This window comes from Vigna angularis, chromosome 11 (assembly GCF_016808095.1).
Source record: "Vigna angularis cultivar LongXiaoDou No.4 chromosome 11, ASM1680809v1, whole genome shotgun sequence".
Lineage (NCBI taxonomy): Eukaryota > Viridiplantae > Streptophyta > Magnoliopsida > Fabales > Fabaceae > Vigna > Vigna angularis.
Window position 1 is genome coordinate 3755328 of NC_068980.1, and position 15120 is coordinate 3770447.

Genomic DNA, 15120 nt, shown 5'->3' on the forward strand with positions numbered 1-15120 from the left:
GATTGAATAAATGTGGATTCAATTTCTAAGGAGAAAGATTAAGGAAAACCTTAGATTTTATTTATATTTTTGCTTAAGGGAAAAATGATCTTTTTCCTTTATTAATTAGGGCAAAAATTAAAAATAGAGGGTGTAAATAGTAAAAGCATGAAAATTAAAAAACAACTCAAAAATTTAAAAGGAGAGCAACATGAGTATTAGAGGATTGGGTAGTTGTATGTTTGAAAATTAGTTGAAATATGACATAAAGAAAAAGATAGGTGGTTTAAGGCTTTTGAAGCGAATTTTTAAAACTAAGAGATAGAGCTGGAAAACAAAAAAGAGATAGGAAAGAGGGTCTGAACTTTTGAAACCCTAAACCTAACGTGAGAAAAAGATAGAGAGAGGGGGGGACATTTCTTTAGGAGAAGGAAAGAGGCTGCACATTAGAGAATAGGAAACCTGTGTGGATTGGAAGGGGAAGAAAGGATTAGATTTGATGTGTTTTGGGGTGTAGATCAAATCCTAGTATTTGTCAAGGTATGAGAAAACTTACATTTTTTTTTTCATGTATGTTGTATGTGGTTATGTTCTTGATTATCTTGAATGATATGGGATATGCATGAAAATGTGTTTCTGCATTATGATATGGTGCATACCATGATGGTTAGGGGGTTTTCTATGATAATAGGGTTTCATTAAGGGTTGTGTTAATTGTATGTATGTGATGATTGGGTAAATGAGATACATGTAGGTTGAAAGAGTGGGAAATGCAGGTATGTGTTGTATAAGATTGTATGATAATTATATGCAGTATATTTGATGTGAATGGGGTTTTACAAATGTTCCACAAGCATGATATATTCGTGAAATAACGTGGAAAAGATTTGGGTTTTATTAAATTTATTTGGTTTAGACATTTGAGACAATGTAATTTGAAGTTATTTTTATTTCCTTGGTTATTTTAATTACTTTTGAACAATGTTAATTGGACATTATTTTTTGAATTATTACAAATGGATTTAATTATGCATGTTTTAATAATGAGTTTTTGAAAAATACGTTTCCGCAAATTAAGAATTATTTTTAAATGTTCAGTTTTGTAATAATTCATGACACTCGAAATTTGGAGCGTTACAATGAGAAGCTAACATGAGAAGTTTTGCCCTATTTCTTCTGGTTTCACGAGGGGGGAAGGGTCTTTGGTGGCTTAGAGGCACAACCACATTGTATGGAGCTCATGGAGGCTATTTGGGACTTATGGGAACATCCTCTTCTTCCTCCTTGTGTTTATTTCTTCTTTCATCTTTCATTTTGTAAGCTTGAGGCTCTCCATGGAAATGGAGAGTCAAACCCATCTTGTTAGGGGCAATTGTAGCCATTTCCTAGGTCTTAATGTGAGTTTTCTTGTTGAGTAATCAAAGGATTAACCCTTGATAAAGAGGAGATTTTGTGTGTGCATGAAAGTGAAGCCAGTGAAATCTACCCTTAGCAATGTCATTCCATACCATTTCTGACATTTTCCCACTCATAAGTATCTTTAATTACCAAAGTCTACCCTTTATTTTTTGTAAATTTATCTAGTGTAGATTCATGTACTATTCTTTAATCTAAATGAGTTGTTGATCATACAATTATTTAGTATTACACGAGTCTATTGAGAAACGATATTTGGACTTACTATTTTATATTACTTAAGCGATTTGGTACATTTGTCGAGGAGCAAACAAGTTTTTAACGCCATTGTCAGAGACTCGTGGTCAATATTAGACTATTGTGGGGGTTTTTGACCTATTTAGACTTTATTCTTTTTGTAAATACCTGATTCTTTTCTTTTAAATAGTTATTTAAAGTAAATTGTGTTGACTTATGACTTCAGTCTAATTGTTTTCTAGGTGTATTTGTAAATAGTTATTTAAATTAATTGTGCTCACTTATGACATTAGTCTTATTGTTCTATATGTGTATTCAGAATAACATCCTTTTAAGAAGAATCATGTTCTCTTATCATCACTCTTAAATTTGCTTTAAACTTTTTACACCTTTAAACCATCACTTAATCTTTTATGTAAATTACTCAATATTAGTTGATTTTATATTAAAAAAAAATACTCCTCATTTATAACTTTTCTCAATGTAAACCAAGCAAAATTAGTATAATTAAAAAAAACACCATAAATTAACAAATATAAATACAAAATACAAAATACAAAATGAAACACAGTTATAAAAAATATTAAAATATATTATTGTAAAACTTACCAATATCTTCAATAAAAGTAATACAATTAATAAAACAATATTAAAAATAATAAAATAAAAAATATAACAATATTTCAATCTAATCAGTTGAATATTTAGTTTCATATAATAAACATTCTTTACCTTTAATCTTATCGATATAGACATAAAATTGACAAATTCTTTCCAAAGAAAATGTCATTCATATATTTAATATAAATGTATTTACCAAAAAAACTAAAAAGTAAAAAACTTCATTAAAATACTTAACAAACATTTGAAATTTATTTTTAGAAAAGTATTTTATCTCATTTTTCTACTTTCTTTCCAATGAAAAAAACCATTGTTTGAAAATTTCCTCTTCTATGTTTGGTTTCTTCATCTCCAAACATATCTTCATAAATGTAATAATAGTCTATTGTTATTCCACCAATAGTGTAGTCCATTATGAGGAGACTATTATTTTGGTGTGCCTCTAAGCAATGAAAAACAAAATGGTCCCACGTTAGATTCACAAATCTAATTAAAGCATCCCTTACACAAAAGTTAACATACACTCTTCCCAGAATTCTTATTTTACTTAAGTACATTCTATCTTGTCATATGTTGTTTTTCCTTTTAAATATTTTTGCATGATTTGTTTCAAAGATTATTTTGTAAAACTCAGATTTTTATAATTTTATTTGCATTTTAGTTTTTTATAGCTTAAATTAAAATTAAAAAAAATCATTTATTCTTAATATCGAAAATTTTAAATTATGAATTCTTTTCATATCAGATCAAGATATTTATTTTGTTAAACCTAAATCTCAAGACTTTACCTACCTTTATGTGTCAAAGACACTAAATCAACTTTTACTAATAAACTTATAAATTTGTTTAATTATATTAAATGTCCAATAAATAAGCATATTTTGTTATTTCAATAAGCTCATTATTATTCTGACGTTATCTTTCTTTCTTCTTCCGAAATTTCCAGGATTTTTTTTCTACCAATTTTTTATTTATTTTTAATATAACGTTATTAATTATATTTTAAAACTAATAGCGATTTAAAAAGGTAAACATGTATAAATTGTGAGTATCTAAAAAATAATATAATGTTATTTGAATGTATAAGAGTATATATTTATTACGAATTTTATATTTATCAGTTTTCAAACAGTTAATTTCATTAAATACTTTTGAGTATAAAAAACTGATTGATCTAATCAGTCCAATTGGATTTCGATTTTTGTGAACCCTCAAAACTAGTTTTGAAAAAGAATCAGTGTAGACTGGTTTAGTAGCAATGATCTAAAATCAAACAAATAAAGTATATTAAGGTGATTGATAACTATAACAATTATATTTATTTGATTTTTTGATTCGATCAAGGTGCATCGATCACAAAATTACGCAAATCGTATACGGTGAAAAAATGTACGAAGTTCGTGTAAATCGATGATGAGGTTGTCAAATTATGAGAAAAAAATTGCTTGTTTTTACATAAATCAAAAGGAAAAGTAAGAATCTACATTTGTTTACATTAGTTTATGTTTTTCATTTACTAATGAAAATGACAATAATGTTATTTTTAAATTGAGAAAACTTGAAGATGACATTCTCCCATTATACCTTTTACAATGGTTGAATTTGGAAATAACATTATCGATTTTTTTTAAAAAATTGGAAATAATATATTGGTGGGGTGTAATAAACACTTTTTCTTATTTATTGTAATTTTTTTTACAAGATTAAACTAATTATAATTTTAAAAGAGGGAAGTCTAAACAACCTCAATGGATGTATGAATTAAAAATTGGAATCATTTTCTTTTCTTTTGTCTCTTTATTTTTTTGTTATATAATTATTGTCTTTCTCTCACTACATATATATATATATATATATATATATATATATATATATATATATATATGTATATATATATATATAATAAGGTTTCCATCTATCATATCTACGTTACAGAAATCCCATACTATAAATACAATTCAACTATCTTTCATCTTTTGAAGTTCTCTCTTCTCTGTCTTGTTTTTTTTTCTTCTCAATCTCACAACGCAACCCATCCCTTCAACGCTCTCTCACCTCCCTTTCGTTGATGGCGTCCCAAGCAAGCCTCCTCCTTCAGAAGCAGCTCAAAGGTGTCTTTCGCTGCCTCCTCCCTCACCCAATCCCTTCTTCTTCCTTCCTCTGGTGCCTGTTTGATTTTCTTGCGTGGATTCTCCGCTGTCTTCTGATCGTTCTCTCTTTTGCTTGCAGATCTCTGCAAGAACCCCGTTGATGGATTTTCCGCCGGTTTGGTCGACGAAACCAACATTTTTGAATGGAGCGTCACTGTAATTGGGCCTCCTGACACTCTCTAGTAAGCTCTGTTTAGTAAATAATAACCTTTTCTTTCACACTAATTTTTGCGATTTTCAGTTGTTTTTTATGGATTTTAGATTCCCTTTGCTTGTGCAGTGATGATTTCTTTGCTTTTTGCTTTCTGGGGTTTTGGGTTTCCCCCTAAAGATGGCCTCTTTAATTGCTTATTTGGGGGGAGGTGTTCTTCAGAATTTTCTAGAAGTTTTCTTTTTCTGTCCTATTCGTGTCGAATCCAATCCATTCAGGCGGTTCTTGCATGGACCCTTCTTGTTACTTTTTTTAATTCTCGAGATTATTGTTGATATTCGTAGGCTTGATGAAAATAATATGTATTTCTATTTATATTTGTTGCGGTTTCTGCAAACGACGACACTTTCCTGATTTGGTTTGTTCTTGGCTGGGTTCATTTGATTGTACTTGTTTTAAGAAATGATTTAAGTCAATACTTTACTTTCCCTTATTGGATTGTCTTCTCTAGTTATTATTTCATTTTGTTTCTATGGTCTTTTATAGCACTCGAGTTCTTTGTTTTACTGACTACTTTGTTTCCTTGTTTTGTCAATTTTTTTTTTAATTTTTGTGTAGTGAGGGGGGATTTTTTAATGCCATTATGAGCTTTCCACCCAACTACCCAAATAGTCCGCCATCAGTGAAATTTACCTCTGAGATATGGCATCCCAATGGTTAGTTTGACTCATTTTTATCTTGCTTTCTTTAATGCATGAAATATAAAGATGTTCAAATTGCAGTTTATCCTGATGGGCGAGTTTGCATATCAATTCTTCACCCTCCTGGTGACGATCCGAATGGTTACGAGCTTGCAAGTGAGCGCTGGACACCTGTTCATACAGTATGTACAAATAAAAAGCAATAAATTTAATTAATTAATTAATTTTAATAATGAGAACTATGCCTTATACTCAACTGGTGACTCTGCTTTGAGTTGCTGGGTAAATTGATTTAGTGCTAGAAATGTGAGATTATTGTTGTTTAGTATCCCTTCCTCATGCTTTTGTTTGATAATCATATGATGCACTTGTTGTATAATATTCCCCCTGCAGTTTGGCTATATGCATGATGTGCTTAATCTGAAGTCATTCCATCAAATTTTTAGCTGCAAGACATACTTAACAAATAGAAGAAGATAGATTTTCAATCTTTTCATTTCATGAGTGGATATAGACTTATATATATATATATATATATATATATATATATATATATATATATATATATATATGTATGTATCTATGTATATTAATAAGTGCAATTCAGTGTCCTTAATGTTGTAGATTAGTGTAGTTTAACGTTAGTTGCTTCTGTGTGAGCCTTTGGCAAGATATATAGCATGTTTAGCTGCGTATCTACCTGCTGTGTGATCTATATCTACTGTGATGCCATACTGTAGCTTTGTTGAACTTGACATTAAAATTTACGGGAACAGCATTCTAAACGCCCCAAAACACTGATATAATGCATTCGTATGTGGCAGAAACTATCTGTCTCAGTTATATATACTAGGCTTCATCTTCTGGCGGTTCCTCTGTTCTCTTTATATGCATAATTAGATCCTCTTGTTGTGATACTGTCTTGTACTGTCAGCATTGCATCAATGGTAGTTCACATAGTAATCATAGGATAGAGCTCTCCATTCCGTGCACTTTGAATGAGAAGGAAACTATTAGTCTACTACTAATTTGGTGTGTTGAAAATTTCAAGGTTTTCTTGATAATTTTGCTGGTTTTTCTTGCTTCTTGCTAAATGTATGCCACTTCTGGTCTAGCACTGGTGGTTTGACATAGTACTTGTAAATATCATTGAAACGTGCTTATGAATTAATATTACGTATTCCAACTCGCAGGTAGAAAGTATAGTATTAAGTATCATATCGATGCTTTCTAGTCCTAATGATGAATCTCCTGCAAATGTTGAAGCCGCGGTAAGTTTTAGCTTCTTTTTTATTTTATTTTATATCTGCATTGTTTCCCTCTGTCATACTTTGGCACTTATTTGCATCCTAGAGAAGAAAAGGTAAACTTACAATTATTTTAACTATTTCAGCGGTTATTTTCTCAAGGTTATGTATTTAATGTGTGGTGGAGAAATTCTGACTTATGGCCGTGGTACTTGAGCAGATAGCTAGTTTGTATGAATGGTGAGATGGGGGACTGTAGATAATGTAATTCTTCTCCTATTAGCGATAGATGACAAAGTGAGATAATTTCAATATTTAGTATGGATGGATTTCACGAGTGATTAAATACGGTGGAAAAATAATTTAAATGGGATGGTTTAATTCGGACTTGGGTTATGATGGAAGTAGTCGTACTCAAATTGCTGATTTAAGCAAAACCTGGAACTTTTTTAATTAGAGTTATGAAGCACAGAAACAAACAAAAGAAGCACAAGAGTGCTTCTTTTAGTATTATTTCACCAGGCTTGGCAATGTAGCTAGTATTGGTAGGTTTTTTCTCAACTTAACCCTGTCCCATCTTTCAAGATACATTCAATACCCTATGGGTCCATCAACTTTAAAGGTGAATCTGGACCAGCCCCACAAGAAAGTATTGAAACCTGCACCGTATAGCTCCACCCTTCCTACCTCACATTTACGGATATTATGAAGAAATTCCTGGAAGAATATTTAAATATACAAAATAATTAATCCAACATCTTGTACAGTTTAGTAGCTATGTTTGAGATACGTGTTGTACTAGTAAAAGTATGTTTTGCAGGAACATGTTGCTTAGTATAAATTAACAATGTCTGCAGAAGTACCATAACTAGGCATGATACTAATTTTTGCATAGCTGGAGGGGGTGGGGAACACTCACTAGGGCTGCCCTTGTCTTCTTGACCTTTGGCACTAATTTACCCTGTGCCATACTGCCTCATGACATTATGTCTGACACGAAAACTAGTACCTGGTTGACTTTCTTGATGTGTCCCGTTTGACTCAATAAAAGCATTTAGAATTATCAATGTCTGATGTTGCTGGGTTGTAAAGTGTGAGGGTTGGCTTTAGTAAGTTGTTGTGTATGTGTGGATACTGTCCTGTTTTTCTACATTGAGGATGAGTTCTTATTTCTTCTGTTAGTTGGATATTCCTTTCACTAACATGTGCTGAGTTATGAGTTATATTTTGTAATATTAATTTTCCAATTAATTATGTGGTATCTGTAGAAAATCCAAGTGTAAGTCTAAGTTTTACATTGGATTAGATAGAAATAAGATAAAAATAAGAAAGTTGAAAGTAGAAAACTCAAAATCCATTGTCTTGTGAGAAAGTGAGAAACATATAAGATCCGTAAACCTCTAATCTTAAGGTTTTGGATTGAAAATAGTATCAATCTTTTGTGTGGATTGAACTCTGGTCTCTTTTGTATTTATTTTTCTGGTCAATTCTTCCCTTGATAAATCCATTTTAGTATCATTTGTTTGAGTACTTTGAATTGAGAATTTGGCATTAGAAATACATATTGCATTCCTAAGATGTTTTACTGATTAATTAAAGATGATGTGATGATGTTATGTTGCAGAAAGAGTGGAGAGACAGGAGAGATGAATTCAAGAAAAAAGTTAGCCGTTGCGTGCGGAAGTCACAAGAAATGTTGTGATTTACAGCTGAATTCTCATTCTGCTTCTGTGAACTAATGTATGCAGTGGTTCACATGTTACTGTTGGTCCCAGTAGAGACTGCCATGTCTTGGAAAAACAAACTGTATTCTAAGTGCTTTGTCACTAGTTTTATGAGAAATTTAGTTTGTTCATTTGCATGACCTTATTGTTCAAATTATCATTAGGTGCCAAGTTTTGCCTTCTGCTTAATTTTCTGAGTGTTGATGTACCTGCTCCTATATTCTGACTTTTGTCTTTGCTTTCTGTTATATTCTTCTTACCTTTTTATTATAACTATGATAATTGTTCCATAAAAATTGCACAAAAATCATCAGAATCATTTTTAAGTTCATCTCGATAAACCTATAATTTCGAACACATAAATACATAATGAAGATACCCATTTTATCTGCTGGACGTTTTAAAACTTTTAATGTCAAATACTTTTTATTCTCCATGAAATACGATGCCCATATTTTAACACTATTTTGTACAAACTCAAACATGTATATTTAATAATTAATTCCTTATAATAATTATATTATCTTGTACGAGATGAAAATATGTTATTCATGTAATCACTTTAAATGACCTTATAAAGAAAAGGTAAAAATTAGAAGACAAATTCTCGCACCATTCATCACTTGTTGCTACTTTAAAGAATTTCGGACTTATTTATTTTGACAGTTAGAAAATGTTGAAAATACATTACTTTTTTTTCTTGAAGTTCATTATAAATTTTATTTTGTTTTTTAGTCGGAATTGTCTATCTCCCTACTTTATTCTATCTATAAATTTATTTTTTATTTCATTTACTCAAAATTGTATAACTTCCTATGAAATTGGAATTTTAAAGTGAATGAAACCAAAGGAAGAAATTATAGAAAAGCAGGAAAAAGTAGCCTTAAAGTCTTCTAACATTCCATTAAGATCCAAGAAGAAATTATGAAGGGTGTGCGCATCCTATCAATTTTCTTCCTGCACTCCTTCAAAACTTTTGGAAATTCTTTTCTGGAATAAGAGTGGGAGAGTATTTTTTGGAAAAATGTGTAAGTGTCTTCAGAAAAAATCTGTCCGAAAATGATTTAATGTGTTTTGAAAAATAAAATCCAGAATAATAAGGTGCAGGAAGAAATTTGATGGGCTGGAAGAAGTAACAGCTAATTATTAAGTGGCAATGAGGCCCAATGCCCCATGTCAAGCCCCTAAAAAGTCCCAATTGCCAAATGGAAAAAAAAAATTAGAAAGGTCCTTCATTTCTAAACCTCCATTCTCTCTGGCTTCATTGACTTTCGGTGACCAAGGAAGACTGGTCGAGAACCATGGATGCTCTCAACCTGCAATTCTATCTCAGGTCAAGTTTTCCTACTTATTTCTTTAAATATTATGTTACCGCTTCAATTTATTTGTATAAATTTAGTGCACTTTGTCCTTGTAGAGTTTGATAATTGTTTGGGGAAAATACTGAATTGAATATGTTTCAATTGCTCTTTATTCCCGATATTGTTTGAGTTGCATAAGATATTGGCATCATTGTTATCTTACTCTTGACTCTTGACATAGTATACATAGGAAGAAGTTGATGGTGACAGTATTATCTCTTTTGATCACTGTATTAACTCTCCGGAAGACGGTGTACTTGTTGTACATACTGTATTCGAACTAAATAGAAGTAAAACATTTCTGCTTGCATACTCTTTTCATGTGCTGGATTTGCTTAGATTTTAGGAATTAATTGTTCACTTAGGAGAACCCCTCTCCTCTAGATATTGATTACAAGCTACTATGAACACTAAAATAAGTCGTAATAAGTTAATATAAACACCAAGTATTTGGTGTTTAAATATTTGCTGTCTTGAAATTGTTTTAATCGCTTACTAGTGGTTATTATTGTTGAAGTTGTTATTTAGTTACTTCCACAGCCAATGTGGGCTTCGATTTTTTTTATTAGACTAATCCATGATACATACAGAAAACGTTTTCATTTCATACTGATTCTTTTATGTTAAACAATTCATTTCTTGTACCAGATAAACTTGGCTGCCATCAGTTTACATAGGAGACCCGGTGGATTATTCTGACAGAGTAAGATCCATAGACCTGGCAGTGTCATGACTGAAAATAGAGCATACAGAAATCTGCTAATTGAATTTCATCCTAAAATTTTTGTCAAGAGAAACAATGAATATCTCACTTTGCTGCTCCGTGGCCGCTTTGGAAGAAGTGTTGTGGGTCGTATCACAATTTTCTTACTTAAAGTTGCTGCTTTAGAGATCATAAGGAGGTTCTCCAAGAGCAGATGTCCATGCGTATGGCGAGGCCTTCAGGCTCTACAAATCCTTTGTTATTCACCTTTTAAATGGATTCAGAGGTGGGCACCCTTCAAGGGTTTGGTTGACAACATGCAGGTTCGTTATATAAATTTGTGAACTTTTTATCAAAGTATATCTGAATAACATTTTATTGGACACGGCACAATATTTCTTAAAAGTCACTTTCAATTACACTCGGTTAGGTATCACCATTACAAAATTTAGGAACGTTTATTTCATATCGATCTAAGCGAGTATACCAAATTTTCTCCGCAATATCTCAGGATGCATGTACCATACTGACCTGAAAAATGTTTTTAGTTGGGAAAATCTTTGTGATATCTTAGAAATTGGTGAGAGTGAAAAGGAAAAGGCCAATATGTCTTTCCAGTTTACGTATTTAATGAAGAAGCGAATGAAGATATTGATGTTTGAATAATATTGATGAAAATACTACTATACTCCGTGCTCCCTTTTATTTATCTTGGTTGAAGATCAAATTGATTGAAAACTTCTCCCGTTAATGTTTGTGCCATGTCCTGTATATTTTCTAAATGTACCAAGTTTAGCTATAATCATTAAAGCAGATAGCTAATAAATCTCTCTTCTGTCAGGTCCTATCAAGACCGTTGCTAGCCCTTTCAATTGCAACATTGTTTTCTGATCAGTCCATTGCAACGTTGTTTTCTATGAAATCAAAATGTAGTGATAGAAAGTCAGATTGTAGTTCAGAAGAAGCAGCGGTATACTCTGAGTTATCACCTTTACAAGTTGATTTGAATATAAGGTATATGAAAACCATCTTCTGAATGTTGTGTTACTAGATTATCCTTCAGGAGAAACTTGAGATTAATTGTGGGGTTTTTACTATCTTGATAATTTTTCTCTACATTTAAGCTTCTTCACTTTCTTACATTTTACAGCCAGTGTTTGACAAATCATAATAATTTAGAATCTGAGAAGTGGTTGACTCAACTCAATCAAGAGCTTGAAAATCAAGGACTTAGTTTACCTGAAAGGTATTTTATGGTTCCTATGCATTCACGATGTAGAATCCTAAGCATGATGTAATTGTGCCATTCTAGAAGAATATCATTGTGTGATGCCGCCAAATATTTTGTTTCAAACAACGCTACATGTTATGATTCCGTGATTTATATTAATGTCGTAGACATACAACTTTTTTCTATTAACAGAATGAGAAGCGCAACTTTAATAATTTATTCACAATTGTCTATCTCTTGGAGTTGGATTTGCTGAGATTTTGAGTAAAATTTGAATTGATCACATCACCTACTGAATTTTGAACTCGTTTTATATTAAAATATTTTTCAAACGCTAAGCTGGTACAAAAATCAGGGTCAGGTACTTCCGATTCAGATAGCAATAACATATCCACTACCATATTTGTTTGTTCTCCTGTTACAACAGACCATGATTTAGTGGGTGTTTATGCAGAATCGATGATGACGAGCTTAGGAGATTTTATGCAGCTTCTAATAATGATTTTTCTAGCTTTCTTACCTCAATAAAGAAGACCATACGATGGCGAGAGACTTACAGAATTCTTTCCAGGGAAGAACAGAAAATGTGGACAAAATTGGTCTTTTGGCATGGGTGTGACGTGGAGCGCAGACCTTGCCTAATTGTAAGGCTAGGGTCAGCCTGCAATACTTTGGAATGGGAAGATAGACCTCGATTTGCTCAGGCAGTAAGTAAGTTATTCTTTCTTAAATGTCGTATTTATTTTTCTTGTCAATTTCCTCACATGTTTGCTTTTGTGAATCGAGACTATTATTTCTTCGCTCTCCACTTCTTACTACCTTTCTCTACGGAGCATCAGTCAGTCTTGTTTTCTTGACGTATTACTTTTTGTGTTCTGTAGTTTTTTGACATTTGATAATCGTTATTTCAGTATCACAGGTAGAATATGGAGTCTTACACTTGGTTGATGCAGACAACCCTCAAATTACAGTGTTGGTGGATTGTGATGGTTTATCTCCAGTGAGAATTCCCATGCAAATGACGAGATCTTGTTCTTCCCTTTTGCTAGACCACTTTCCCAATCGTCTTGGTTGCATGTTTGTCATACGACTGCCAACCAGTGCTCATGTTATTGCGCAGTCTTTTATTCAAGTAAGTTCTCCTTTCAGTTTATTCAGCCAAAAATGATTAGGAAAGTGCATTGAATTGGTGATTAGGAAACATGTCGGGGCATCAAACAAATTGTTTGATTAAACGCAATTCATTTATCATTGGATTGGAACACAACAACCTAGATAATAGTAAGTAATAACCGGAGCAGTAGATCTATAAGATAAAATGCAATTTTCTAAACAAACTAATCTGTGCATCTGAGTCAGGACTTGAAGCCTGCTACTAGAAACAAGATGAAAATAGAAGGGGAAATGTTTCAGAAAGTTCTTGCTGAATATCTGCCAACACTGCCTTCATATCTTGGAGGCTCCTGCACTTGCGTGAAATGCTATACCGTTGGGAGCAGCAGGAGAGACAGGGTGGAGAACACCAGTGACAGTGACAATGAGGATCCTCCAATGTTGCATCCTTCCAATGAATTAGAAGGCGGCTTATATGGTCAATATAATCAGTTGTTGAGAGCTGCTATCGTAGGTATTCTTATATTTTGGGCTTTTGTAGCCCTTGGTGCTGTAGTATTTGAAACCCAGTAATCTTCACCTGCCCTGATAATTAAAGGCATGCCAAATGTGGTTTGTATCCCTTGAAGAGTAAATATTTCTATAGGGCGGCATAATCCAAATCCACAGGAACAGGATACTATTGCAGATTCTGCAGCATACTATCACTTGCACTATTGTTTATCTTTTTGATTTTATTAATTGTCGTGTAACATACAAAATCACGTCATTCCACCTTACTCCAGAAAATTGCATATGATTAGTACATTGCTTAACTCTAAAATACTGTTTAGAAAATCTTGGTTGAGATGTTAAGGTAATTTATATTTGGGCTTATAAAAGGGGTTATGACCTTTCATAGATCTGTTTTTTCATCTTCAAGTACACTTTATGGAAGAAGTAATCAAAACAAGTTTTTTTTGGAGTATTGCAGTAAGGTTTATATTCAAATTTGTAAACAACTTGTTATTTACCAGGAGTTTATGACTAAGAATTTAGGTTAAGTTATTTACAGACAGCTTTAATCTCTCCGTTTAGTTTCGTGAAGTTGTTATTGTACATTCAATTTTTATAGGGTTGGCCATGGTGCTCCCCTTACTATACATTCAATAGCGGTTATTTTTATAATATTCTTTCTATTCTGTAGTATAGTACACTTAACTTAATCATATAATAAAAACAATTAACTTAGTTGGATTTTTAAAAATATTACTAGTGTATCAAATTAATTTTCATTATTTATACTTTTGTAGGTTTTCTTTTCACTATTCATTAATACAAAACATAAATATTCAATATTTTCAGTAGGGGTAGATTAGGAAAATATATAAACTTATAAATTGTTTTAGAAAAAAAAATCGACATGTTTTATTAAAATGTATGAAGACAAAGTATTTATTATCATTGTTATTATTAGGAGAGATTTATACTATAGACGTAGTAATTATTATTATTATTATTATATTTAGTAAAATGACAAATATGTAACAAATATAGCATTCTTCATGGTTTGCTGAGTCATATTGATTGTTAAAAGATCAGCCTGGCTACATTTTTATTTACACTAATATAAGTGTACCTAGCAATCTATATAAGGCATTCTTAGGTTACAAATAATCAGATCAGTATCAATGGTTTTTCTGATACAGAATATGGAAAACACTTGTAAAATTTTCCACATGCTGAGCACAGATTTTATCCACCACTTGTGTTGGCTGGAACAATGGGCTTCATTTCCACCCCCATGTTACTCAAATAGGCTTTATTTCAAGTGTTTTTAAGCTCCACCTCAACTATCAAATTTAAAATCAATATTCAGCATACAGCAGTTTCTTCATGCGTAAAGCTATATAAGAAAGAAAAGTGGAAAATGTGAAAAGCTCTAGATCATTTGGTTTCCACAAACACCCAGCAGATGAAATAATTAAATATAAAGTTTAGTCCCATTTTGTTGCTTGATCTCACTATTTATCTAATTTCAGATTCTCAGGAACCAGCAGCAGCTGTAGCAGACAGCATTCATTTTTTAACAGTTCAAAGCCCGAAGACCAGGAACTAATTCAAAAGCCAAACAAAATAAATTAAATTAGGACTAAAAATTCTGAAAAGAACTACGTAGACCACTGAATTAGGAAAGAACACTTGTATGTATTTTATAACGTATATATAGCAAAGGTGCACTACTTTCTTACACAGGATTCCACTAACACGTATATATGGCATATCATAGTTTTCAAGAAACTAAACCTTTATTGACCCAACAAGTTTTTGCAGCGTCATCCCACCCCAACAAAGTATGGTGCGTGTGTCGTCATGTCATCTCTACAAGCCTTCATTATCTTCCCATTTCAAAAGCGACTAGAAGTTTGTTTTCTTGTTTTGCATTTTATTTTCAATTTCATAATATTTTTCTTCCTAATACAAGTAATTTTTAACATCTTTTATTC

The 15120-nt window shown here is 31.9% G+C and overlaps 2 protein-coding genes across 4 annotated transcripts; both read left to right on the forward strand.

Annotated features, from left to right (window-relative positions):
* Nucleotides 1–4182: 4182 nt before the first annotated feature.
* Nucleotides 4183–8415, forward strand: LOC108332305 (ubiquitin-conjugating enzyme E2 7). Its single transcript, XM_017567491.2, has 6 exons — nt 4183–4364; nt 4483–4585; nt 5173–5270; nt 5337–5437; nt 6449–6526; nt 8127–8415. Exons 1-6 carry the CDS (start codon nt 4322–4324, stop codon nt 8202–8204), a joined length of 501 nt encoding a protein of 166 aa, XP_017422980.1. The 5' UTR covers nt 4183–4321; the 3' UTR covers nt 8205–8415.
* A 999-nt stretch (nt 8416–9414) lies between these two features.
* On the forward strand, nt 9415–13413 carry LOC108332471 (sec14 cytosolic factor). Of its 3 annotated transcripts, XM_052870977.1 has the most exons (8): nt 9415–9559; nt 10236–10290; nt 10380–10613; nt 11132–11304; nt 11441–11536; nt 11976–12232; nt 12433–12653; nt 12881–13335. In XM_052870977.1, the coding sequence occupies exons 3-8, from the start codon at nt 10608–10610 to the stop codon at nt 13205–13207; spliced, it is 1080 nt and encodes a 359-aa protein (XP_052726937.1). In that variant the 5' UTR covers nt 9415–9559; nt 10236–10290; nt 10380–10607; the 3' UTR covers nt 13208–13335. The 3 variants fall into 3 exon arrangements, with proteins under 3 accessions (XP_052726937.1, XP_017423237.1, XP_017423236.1); XM_017567748.2 differs by having other exon boundaries at nt 10236–10613; nt 12093–12232; nt 12881–13413; XM_017567747.2 differs by having other exon boundaries at nt 10236–10613.
* The last annotated feature ends 1707 nt before the right edge of the window (nt 13414–15120 follow it).